The sequence below is a fragment of the Mesoplodon densirostris genome, chromosome 19, assembly GCF_025265405.1.
Source record: "Mesoplodon densirostris isolate mMesDen1 chromosome 19, mMesDen1 primary haplotype, whole genome shotgun sequence".
In the NCBI taxonomy this organism is placed as follows: domain Eukaryota; kingdom Metazoa; phylum Chordata; class Mammalia; order Artiodactyla; family Ziphiidae; genus Mesoplodon; species Mesoplodon densirostris.
In genome coordinates, this window is record NC_082679.1 from 15,178,420 (window position 1) to 15,191,099 (window position 12,680).

General features: G+C 42.3%; 1 protein-coding gene across 1 annotated transcript in view; it reads right to left on the reverse strand.

Moving 5' to 3' along the window:
- The window catches only part of ZNF383 (zinc finger protein 383), a 53,186-nt gene continuing 40,506 nt past the window's right edge, over nucleotides 1-12,680 (reverse strand). The window contains exon 8 of the mRNA XM_060084913.1: nucleotides 1-1,719. Within this exon, the coding sequence (XP_059940896.1) occupies nucleotides 942-1,719 (778 nt within the window). The 3' untranslated portion in view covers nucleotides 1-941. The remainder of the gene's footprint in view (nucleotides 1,720-12,680) is intronic.

The window sequence follows — 12,680 nt, forward strand, 5'->3', positions numbered from 1 at the left end:
ACAATATCCTAGTCTAGGATTTACTTTAAAATACTTCAGGACTATGTGTGAGGGAGCAGGGTGGAACAGAGGAAACAAAATTCATCATGAATTGATTACTGAAGCTAGATGATGGGGACATGAGTGTTTGTTACACTGTTCCATTTCTGTATTTGTTTGAAATTTTCCAAGTACATGTAAAAATCCAATGTACAAGACAATACTAAGCCCAGTTTTTTACAAGTTTTAAAATACCCATCAAGGGACTTTCCTCATGGTCCAGTGGTTAAAACTTTGCCTTCCAATGTACGGGGTGCAGGTTCAATCCCTGGTCGGGGAACTGATCCCACATGCCTCGTGGCCAAAAAACCAAAACATAAAACAGAAGCGATATTGTAATAAATTCAATAAAGACTTTTAAAAAAATGGTCCACATCAAAAAATCTTTTAAAAAATTAATTTAAAAAAATACCCATCAATTCTACTCCTAAGTATATACCCAAGAGAAATTAAAGTATATGTCCTCACAAAGATGTGTACCCAAATGCTCACAGCAGCTTTATTCATAACGAACAAAACCTGAAAAACCTGGAAATAACCCAAGTGTAAATGCCCATCAACAGGTGAATGGACAAACAGTGGTTCATTCAAACAATGGAATACTACTCAGTAATAAAATGAATGAACCTCTGAATACATGCAACAACACAGATGCAGACATTGAGTGAATAAAGTTCTATATGAAAGATTACACATTGTGTAATTCCACTTATATGATATTCTATAACTTGCAAAATCAATCTATGGTTTTAGAAGTCAGGATAGCGACTCCCTTTGTGGGGAGTGAGTGGAAAGAAGCATGCAGAGGTCTTTGGGGAGGGCTGAAAATGTTCTATTTCTCCATCTAAGTGCTGTTGATCTGTCCTCTTTTCTGTATAAATACTAATAAATGCCATACATCATTAAGCCTGATCCATGTTGTGCACCTCAGCACCCATGCCCTGGCATTCGCCCTGGCCGTGGAAGGCACCTGCATGTGCAGAGCCCAATCCTGGAAGCCTCTCCCTACAGTGCACTTTCTGGTGCGTCTGCAGGTGGACTCTCTGACTGAAGCCCTTCCCACACACGGCACAGGGGTAGGGCTTCTCCCCTGTGTGCACCCTCTGGTGCCTCTTGAGGGCCGAGCGATGCCTGAAGTCCCTACCACAAGCCTCACACCTGTAGGGCCGCTCTCCCGTGTGGACCCTCTGGTGGATACCCAGGTCCTTGCTCCAGCTGAAGCACCTCCCACAGGCCTTGCACCGGAATGGCCTCTCCCCAGTGTGAACACGCTGGTGCAGGTAGAGGCTGGCTCTCTGGCTGAAGCCCCGGCCACATGTGTCACACACATAGGCCTTGTTTCCTGTGTGGTCCTTCTGGTGTCGTGCCAGCGTAAAGCGTGAGGTGAAGCCCCGGTCACATACCTTACAGGCATGGGGCTTCCTTCCTGTGTGGACACTCTGGTGGATCTGCAGGGCTGCCCTGCGGCTGAAGTCCTTGCCACAGTCACAGCACCTGAACGGTTTCTCACCTGTGTGGATGCGCTGGTGGATAGAGAGGTTGGAGCTGCGGCTGAAGTCCTTCCCGCACACACCACATCTGTAGGGCTTCTCGCCTGTGTGTATTCGCCGATGGATGGACAGGTTGGAGCTACGGCTAAAGTCCTTCCCACATTCCTCACATGTGTGAGGTTTCTTTCCCATGTGGTCCTTCCTATGCCTTCTCAGAGCAGATTCTGAGTTGAAGACTCCAGAACACTCCATGCATCGGCAGGGCTTGTCTCCTGGAAGGAGCACAGGAAGGTTAAGGTCTGTTGTCCTTTCACTGAAGGCTCTTCCACCCCCGTCATATGGAGAGGGCTTCTCTCCCGTACGGGTTCATGGGTGAATTAGAAGGTTTCTGAGCTGGCTGAAGTCTTGGGCACACTGGGGACAGCTATAGGGTTTTTCTCCTGGAGATACTGGCCAAGAGAGAATCCCATCATTCTCATCCCTGACTCCTGGGACAAAGAAAATTAGATGACAAGAGTGAGCAGAGGTTTTGTATGAGGCTTCACGGTACTCCTGGACACACTTAGGCAGTACTGGTAAGGCAAAGAAACTTCACTGAGTGAAGAAGTGTTGCTGCTGGTCTCTGTCCTCCTGACATTAGGTTTTTCATTTTTGCTTCAAGGGGAATGGGAAGATATTGGGGACCTTTTCCTTAGTCAAGGAAACTAAATGTTACTAGAAACACCAAGTCAAATTCCATGAGCTACAAATGGGTTAATGTTATCAAAGTATAATTACCAAAAGTTAAAAATATAACTTTCGGGCTTCCCTGGTGGCGCAGTGGTTGAGAGTCCGCCTGCCGATGCAGGGGACACGGGTTCGTGCCCCAGTCCGGGAAGATCCCACATGCCGCGGAGCGGCTGGGCCCGTGAGCCATGGCCATTGAGCCTGCGTGTCCGGAGCCTGTGCTCCGCAATGGGAGAGGCCACAATAGTGAGAGGCCCACATACCGCAAAAAAAAAAAAAAAAAAAAAAAAAAAAATATATATATATATATATATATATATATATAACTTTCATACAATTATGGAGTGAACAACTGTCAAAATTTTAATGAGGAACTAAGAAAATGGTAATGCTGGTTCCAAGTGAATTTGAGGAGCTTGGGCATTTAATGCTTTCATAAAACAAAGATATGTGGGGGGACCTTCAAGATGGAGGAGGTGTAAGACGTGGAGATCACCTTCATCCCCACAAATACATCAAAAATACATCTACATGTGGAACAACTCCTACAAAACACCTACTGAACACTGGCAGAAGACCTCAGGCTTCCCAAAAGGCAAGAAAATCCTCATGTACCCAGGCAGGCCAAAAGAAAAAAAGCAAAAACAGAGACAAACAAATAGGGATGGGACCTGCACCTCTGGAAGGGAGCTGTGAAGGAGGAAAAGTTTCCACACACGAGGAAGCCCCTTCACTGGTGGAGATGGGGGGGTGGGCAGGGGGGAACCTTTGGAGCCACAGAGGAGAGCGCACCAACAGGGCTGCAGAGGGCAAAGCAGAGAGATTCCCGCACAGAGGACTGGTTCCGAAAAGCACTCACCAGCCCAAGAGGCTTGTCTGCTCACCCACTGGGGCGGGTGGGGGCTGGGAATTGAGGCTCGGGCTTCAGAGGTCAGACCCCAGGGAGAGGACTGGGGTTGGCTACGTGAACACAGCCTGAAGGGGCCTAGTGCGCCATAGCTAGCTGGGAGGGGGTCCGGGAAAAACTCTGGACCTGGCTAAGAGGAAAGAAACCATTGTTTCAGGGTGTTCAAGGAGAGGAGATTCCTTCCCTGTCTGCCCACAGAAGGCAGATTACCGCCTAAACAAGCTCCAGAGATGGGCGCGAGCCGCGGCTAACAGCTCGGACACCAAAGACGGGCATGAAATGCTAACACTGCTACTGCAGCCACCAAGAATCCTGTGTGCAAGCACAGGTCACTATCCACACCCACCTGGGAGCCTGTGCAGCCCGCCACTGCCAGGCTGTTGCATTGTCAATTCCAATTACAACTACCGTACCCCTCCCTCCCCACCCCTTGCCCCCTGCCCCCCCCACTCCCCAGCATGAGTGAGCCAGAGCCCCCTAATCAGCTGCTGCTTTAACCCCATCCTGTCTGGGCGGGAACAGATGCCTGAGGGCAACCTACATGCAGAGGCGGGGCCAAAACCAAACCTGAACCCCAGGAGCTGTGCGAACAAAGAAGAGAAAGGGAAATTTCTCCATGCAGCCTCAGGAGCAGTGATTAAATCCCCACAGTCAACTTGAGGTACACTGCATCTGTGGAATACCTGAATAGACAGTGAATCAACCCAAACTTGAGGTGGCAGACTTTGGGAGCAACTGTAGACTTGGGGTTTGCTGTCTGCAACTGACTTGTTTCAGATTTTTACGTTTATTTTAGTATAGTTTTTAGCACTTGTTATAATCGGTGGATTTGTTTACTGGTTTGGCTGCTCTCTCTTTTTTTTTTTGATACGCAGGCTTCTCATTGCAGTGGCCTCTCCCGTTGCGGAGCACAGATTCCGGATGCACAGGCCCAGCGGCCATGGCTCACAGGCCCAGCCGCTCCGCGGCACACGGGATCCTCCCAGACTGGGGCACGAACCCGTGTCCCCCTGCATCGGCAGGAGGACCCTCAACAACTGCGCCACCAGGGAAGCCCTGCTCTCACTTTTTTTATTACTTTTTAATTTTTTTATTTTAATAATTTAAAAAAAAAATTAAATTATTTTATTTAATTTTCTTTCTTTTTTTCTCCCTTTTCTTCTGAGCTGTGTGGCTGACAGGGTCTTGGTGTTCCGGCTGGGTGTCAGGCCTGAGCCTCTGAGGTGGGAGACCTGAGTTCAGGACACTGGACCACCAGAGACCTCCTGGCCCCAAATAATATCAATCAGCGAGAGCTCTCCTAGAGATCTCCGTCTCAATGCTAAGACCCAGCTCCACCCAACGGCCAGCAAGCTCCAGTGCTGGATGCCCTATACCAAACAACTAGCAAGACAGGAACACAACCCCACCCATTAGCAGAGAGGCTGGCTAAAATCATACTAAGTTCACAGACACCCCAAAACACACCACCGGACGCAGCTTTACCCATGAGAAAGACAAGATACAGCCCCACCCACCAGAACACAGGCACCAGTCCCCTCCACCAGGAAGCCTACACAAGTCACTGAACCAACCTTACCCACAAGAGGCAGACACGAAAAACAACGGGAACTACGAACATGCAGCCTGTGAAAAGGAGACCCCAAACACAGAAACTTAAGCAAAATCAGAAGACAGAGAAACATGCAGCAGATGAAGCAGCAAGGTTAAAACTCACCAGACCGAACAAATGAAGAGGAAATAGGCACTCTACCTGAAAATGAATTCAGAGTAATGATAGTAAAGATGATCCAAAATCTTGGAAATAGAATGGAGAAAATATAAGAAACGTTTAACAAGGACCTAGAAGAACTAAAGAGCAAACAAACAATGATGAACAACACAATAAATGAAATTAAAAATTCTCTAGAAGGAATCAATAGCAAAATAACTGAGGCAGAAGAACGGATAAGTGACCTGGAAGATAAAATAGTGGAAATAACTACCAGAGAGCAGAATAAAGAAAAAAAAAATGAAAAGAATTGAGGATAGTCTCAGAGACATCTGAGACAACATTAAATGCACCAATATTCAAATTATAGGGGTCCCAGAAGAAGAGAAAAAGAAAGGGTCTGAGAAAATATTTGAAGAGATTATAGTTGAAAACTTCCCTAATATGGGAAAGGAAATAGTCAATCAAGCCAGGAAGTGCAGAGAGTCCCAAACAGGATAAATCCAAGGAGAAACATGCCAAGACACATACTAATCAAACTACCAAAAATTAAATACAAAGAAATAATATTAAAAGCAGCAAGGGAAAAGCAACAAATAACATACAAGGGAATCCCCATAAGGTTAACAGCTGATCTTTCAGCAGAAACTCTGCAAGCCAGAAGGGAGTGGCAGGACATATTTAAAGTGATGAAAGGGAAAAACCTACAACCAAGATTACTCTACCCAGCACAGATCTCATTCAAATTCGAAGGAGAAATTAAAACCTTTACAGACAAGGAAAAGTTAAGAGAATTCAACACTACCAAACCAGCTTTACAACAAATGCTAAAGGAATTTCTCTAGGCAGGAAACACAAGAGAAGGAAGAGACCTACAAAAACAAACCCAAAACAACTAAGAAAATGGTAATAGGAACATACACATCAATAATTGCCTTAAATGTGAATGGATTAAATGCTCCAACCAAAAGACATAGACTGGCTGAATGCATACAAAAACAAGACCCGTACATATGCCATCTACAAGAGACCCACTTCAGATCTAGGGACACATACAGACTGACAGTGAGGGGATGGAAGAAGATACTCCATGCAAATGGAAATCAAAAGAAAGCTGGAGTAGCAATTCTCATATCAGACAAAATAGACTTTAAAATAAAGACTATTATAAGAGACAAAGAAGGACACTACATAATGATCAAAGGATCAATCCAAGAAGATATAACAATTGTAAATATTTATGCACCCAACATAGGAGCACCTCAATACAAAAGGCAAATGCTAACAGCCATAAAAGGGGAAACAGACAGTAAATAATAGTAGTGGACTTTAACACCCCGCTTTCACCAATGGACACATCAACCAAAATGAACATAAATAAGGAAACACAAGCTTTAAATGACACATTAAACAAGATGGAGTTAATTGCTATTTATAGGACATCCCATCCAAAAACAACAGAATACACTTTCTTCTCAAGTGCTCATGGAACACTCTCCAGGATAGATCATACCTTGGGTCACAAATCAAGCCTTGGTAAATTTAAGAAAACTGAAATCGTATCAAGTATCTTTTCTAACCACAATGCTATGAGACTAGATATCAATCACAGGAAAAAAACTGTAAAAAATACAAACACATGGAGGCTAAACAATATGCTGCTAAATAACCAAGATATCACTGAAGAAATCAAAGAGGAAATCAAAAAATACCTAGAAACAAATGACAGTGAAAACACGACAGCCCAAAACCTATGGGATGCAGCAAAAGAAGTTCTAAGAGGGAAGTTTATAGCAATACAATCCTACCTCAGGAAACAAGAAACATCTCAAATAAACAACCTAAACTTACACCTAAAGCAATTAGAGAAAGATGAACAAAAAAACCCCAAAGTTAGCAGAAGGAAAGAAATCATAAAGATCAGATCAGAAATAAATGAAAAAGAAATGAAGGAAACAAGGGCAAAGATCAATAAAACTAAAAGCTGGTTCTTTGAGAAGATAAACAAAATTGATAAACCATTAGCCAGACTCATCAAGAAAAAAAGGGAGAAGACTCAAATCAATAGAATTAGAAATGAAAAAGGAGAAGTAACAACTGACACTGCAGAAATACAAAGGATCATGAGAGATTACTACAAGCAACTCTATGCCAATAAAATGGACAACCTGGAAGAAATGGACAAATTCTTTTTTTTTTTTTTTTTTTTTTTTTTTTTTTTTTGCTGTACGCGGGCCTCTCACTGTTGTGGCCTCTCCCGTTGCGGAGCACAGGCTCCGGACGCGCAGGCTCAGCGGCCATGGCTCACGGGCCCAGCCGCTCCGCGGCATGTGGGATCCTCCCGAACCGGGGCACGAACCCATGTCCCCTGCATCGGCAGGTGGACTCCCAACCACTGCGCCACCAGCGAAGCCCTGGACAAATTCTTAGAAAAGCACAACCTCCAAGACTGAACCAGGAAGAAATGGAAAATATAAATGGACCAATCACAAGCACTGAAATTGAAACTGTGATTAAAAATCTTCCAAAAAACAAAAGCCCAGGACCAGATGGCTGCACAGACGAATTCTATCAAACATTTAGAGAAGATCTAACACCTATCCTTCTCAAATTCTTCTAAAATATAGCAGAGGGAGGAACACTCCCAAACTCATTCTGCGAGGCCACCATCACCCTGATACCAAAACCAGACAAAGACGTCACAAAAAAAGAAAACTACAGACCATTATCACTGATGAACACAGATGCAAAAATCCTCAACAAAATACTAGCAGACAGAATCGAAGAGCACATTAAAAGGATCATACACCATGATCAAGTGGGGTTTATTATAGGAATACAAGGATTCTTCAATATATGCAAATCAGTCAATCAGTTTGTTAATACACCATATTAACAAACTGAAGGATAAAAAACATATGATAATCTCAATAGATGCAGAAAAAGCCTTCAACAAAATTCAACAACCATTTATGATAAAAACTCTCCAGAAAGTAGGCATAGAGGGAACTTACCTCAATGTAATAAAGACCATATATGACAAACCCACAGCCAACATCATTCTCAATGGTAAAAAACTGAAACCATTTCTTCTAACATCAGGAAAAAGACAAGGATCCCCACTCTCACTACTATTATTCAACATAGTTTTGGAAGTTTTAGCCACAGCAATCAGAGAAGAAAAAAAATAAAAGGAATCTAAATCGGAAAAGAAGTAAAACTGTCACTGTTTGCAGATGACATGACACTATACATAGAGAATCCTAAAGATGCCACCAGAAAACTAGAGCTAATCAATGAATTTGGTAAAGTAGCAGGATACAAAATTAATGCACAGAAATCTTTTGCATTCCTATACACTAATGATGAAAAATCTGAAAGAGAAATTAAGGAAACACTCCCATTTACCACTGCAACAAAAAGAATAAAATACCTAGGAATAAACCTACCTAAGGAGACAAAAGACCTGTATGCAGAAAACTATAAGACACTGATGAAAGAAATTAAAGATGATACAAAGAGATGGAGAGACTATGTTCTTGGATTAGAAGAATCAGTATTGTGAAAATGACTATACTACCCAAAACAATCTACAGATTCAATGCAATCCCAATCAAACTACCAATGGCATTTTTCACAGAACTAGAACAAAAAATTTCAAAATTTGTATGGAAACACAAAAGACCCTGAATAGCCAAAGCAATCTTGAGAAAGAAAAATGGAGCTGGAGGAATCAGGCTCCCTGACTTCAAACTATACTACAAAGCTACAGTAATCAAGAGAGCATGGTACTGGCACAAAAACAGAAATATAGATCAATGGAACAGGATAGAAAGCCCAAAGATAAACCTACACATATATGGCCACCTTATCTTTGATAAAGGATGCAAGAATATACAATGGAGAAAAGACAGCCTCTTCAATAAGTGGTGCTGGGAAAACTGGACAGCTACATGTAAAGGAATGAAATTAGGACACTCCCTAACACCATACACAAAAATAAACTCAAAATGGATTAAAGACCTAAATGTAAGGCCAGACACTATAGAACTCTTAGAGGAAAACATAGGAAGAACACTCTTTGACATAAATCACAGCAAGATCCTTTTTGACCCACCACCTAGAGAAATGGAAATAAAAACAAAAATAAACAAATGAGACCTAATGAAATTTCAAAGCTTTTGCACAGCAAAGGAAACCATAAACAAGAAGAAAAGAGAACCCTCAGAATGGGAGAAAATATTTGCAAACGAAGAAACTGACAAAGATTAATCTCCAAAATATACAAGCAGCTCATGTAGCTCAATATCAAAAAAACAAACAACTCAATCCAAAAATGGGCAGAAGATTTAAATAGACATTTCTCCAAAGAAGATATACAGATTGCCAACAAACACATGAAGGGATGCTCAACATCACTAACCATTAGAGAAATGCAAATCAAAACTACAATGAGGTACCACCTCACACCAGTCAGAATGGCTATCATCAAAAAATCTACAAACAATACAAACAATAAATGCTGGAGAGTGTGGAGAAAAGCGAACCCTCTTGCACTGTTGGTGGGAATGTAAGTTGATACAGCCGCTATGGAGAACAGTATGGACGTTCCTTAAAACACTAAAAATAGAACTACCATATGACCCAGGAATCCCATTACTGACATATAGCCTGAGAAAACCATAATTCAAAAAGAGTCATGGGGCTTCCCTTGTGGCGTAGTGGTTAAGAATCTGCCTGCTAATGCAGGGGACACAGGTCCAGGAAGATCCCACATTCTGCAGAGCAACTAAGCCCATGTGCCACAACTACAAAGCCTGCGCTCTAGAGCCCGCAAGTCACAACTACTGAACCCATGTACCACAACTACTGAAGCCTGCACAACTAGAGCCCGTGCTCCGCAACAAGAGAAGCCACCACAATGAGCAGCCTGTGCACCTCAACGAAGAGTAGCCCCCACTCACCGCAACTAGAGAAAGCCCACACGCAGCAACAAAGACCCAACACAGCCAAAAGTAAAGAAATAAAATAAATTGAAAAAAAAAAAGAATCATGTACCACAACGTTCATTGCAGCACTATTTACAATAGTCAGGACATGGAAGCAACCTAAGTGTCCACTGACAGATGAATGGATAAAGAAGATGTGGCACATGTATATAATGGAATACTACTCAGCCATAAAAAGAAAGGAAACTGAGTTATTTGTAGTTAGGTGGATGACCTAGAGTCTGTCATACAGAGTGAAGTAAGTCAGAAAGAGAAAAACAAATACCGTATGCTAACACATATATACGGAATCTAAAAAAAAAAAAAATGGTTCTCATGAACCTAGGGGCAGGACAGGAATAAAGACAAGACATAGAGAATGGACCTGAGGACACGGGGAGAGGGAAGGGTAAGCTGGGACGAAGTGAGAGAGCAGCATTGACATATATACACTACCAAATGTAAAATAGATAGCTAGTGGGAAGCAGCTGCATCACACAGGGAGATCAGCTCAGTGCTTTGTGACCACCTAGAGGGGTGGGATAGGGAGGGTGGGAGGAAGACGCAAGAGGGAGGGGATATGGGGATATATGTATACATAGAGCTGATTCACTTTGTTATATGGCAGAAACTAACACAACATTGTAATGCAATTACACTCCAATAAAGATGTTAAAAAAAAAAGGAAAAAAAAGAAATTTGCCTCCAATCAAATAAATATTTAAATATTTTCAGTTAAATTATCAGCATAAAAAGTCAAATAATATATATTTTTGAAGTTGCTACCCATCCCTTCATGGATTCATAGGATTATTAATGGCATTTTCTCCTGGCTGACTGGTTCTCACCTGAATAGGAGCTTCTTGGTATTTTTTCCTCCATCCACACATCATCTTCTTGTTCAAAATGGGAAATCATTTCTGGTTTGGACAGCAGATGTCCTGCTTGAGGGGAAAGACAGGTGGATTAGGGCAATATGATGTGGACAAGGACCCTGCCACAAGTCAATCTTATCACTTGGTATTCGTGAAGGTCCTATGAAGACTGGGAAAGGTGAATAAAACCACTGTGCATCAAAATCACATTTTATATTTATATATATGTAGGCACACACACACACACACACACACACACACACATAAATAAACAAATAATTTCTCCCCCAGAGAAAAAAACGGTTCCAGGAGTTCCAGGAACTTCAGTGAAGAGACCTATTTGCAATATACAACAGTAATAATTCTCAGTGGGGTGAACAGGCAGTAATGATTGTGTGTCCACCAGAGAAACACTGCCCAAAGTGTGGTTTGAAGAGACTTATCAAAAATGCAGACTCCATCCCAAATCCACTGAATCAGTAGCCCTGGTGATAGAACCTAGTGATGTAGGTTTTTCGGATAACCTTTTATTTTAGAGAAAAATAGCAAGAGTGATACACAGAACAGAATGCCTGTAGAACCCTAACCCATAGTCACCAATTGTTAATATTTGGCCCATTTACTTTATTATTCTCTCTCACACAATTCTTTTTTAAACCACTTAAGAGAAAGTTACAGGCCCCATGGCTCTCTCTGACTAAATTCTTTCAGTACACATTTCCTAAGAACAGGGACATTTTTTTCCATAACCACAGTACAGCCATCAAAATCAGGAAACTTAACATTGACGCAGTATTAGTATCCAGTTCACAGTTAATTTGTAAATGATGCCAATTGTCTCAAATATGTTCCATTTAGCACTATTTTCCTAGATATTTTCTATCTAGAATAAGACACTGCATTTAGTTGTCTTATCTCTTTAGTCTCCTTTACTTTGGACAGGAACTGGCATTTCTTGCCTTCACCTCAGGTATTTCTATGCACTCTCAAATCTGATACCCACTACCATTAAGGGATCTGGAATATGTGGACCCCCAAATGCAAATCCCCTCAGGATTTACTCTATACAACTGAACCCGAGAGAAAGCAGATGGGTTCAGGTAGATGCTGTTCTCACCCAAGGAGATGAGATTCCCATAGTTCTCCAACATCACTTCTCTGTACAGGTGCCTCTGAAAGGGATCCAGATGCTCCCACTCCTCCTGGGTAAAGTCCACAGCCACATCCTGGAACGTCACCAGCTCCTAAAACAACAAACAAAGTCACCCTCAGACATACCCATTCCCACAGAGGAATGCAGCTGACAAGCATCAGTGACATCTATAAGTGGCCCTGAGAGTTTCCAGGGTCCTGAGTTAGACTAACTTCGGCACACATCCATGCACTTGATTGTTATATCATGTAGAAGATTGAAAAGATACATGAGGCACATTTTTTTTAATGCTTCAAGCCCTTAAAGTCTCTTTGGGTGAGAAGACTCAAACTTCAACCACAGTACACCAAAAGCTACACAATTCCAGAGGTGTCATCCACACAACATTCTATGAATCAGAATAAGCTTGTGATTTACTTGGGGAAGGGTCCAGAGAAGGAGTCCAAGGTGGGTTGGGGCCATGAGGGCAGGTACCATGGAGAAAGCCAGTTACCAGCCTTGTGGGATGGTTAAAATGTGAATAGAGGGAAGGCAGGTGGGGAGTTCCAGTTGGCAAGAAAAGTGAGTGGATAGCTGTGTGGGAAGGAACAAGACATAGATGAACAATAAGGACTCTTTGGTTAATAAGAAATGCTATATAGGAAACCTCCCTCTGATAATTATATATTAACAATGTTTATTATGGGCCCCAAATCCCCACTCACACATCCACAATAGAAAGGATACATGAACTCTGGCAGAGTCACATGAAAGACTAATATTCAGTACCAATTCCCAAACTGTGGTTCAGG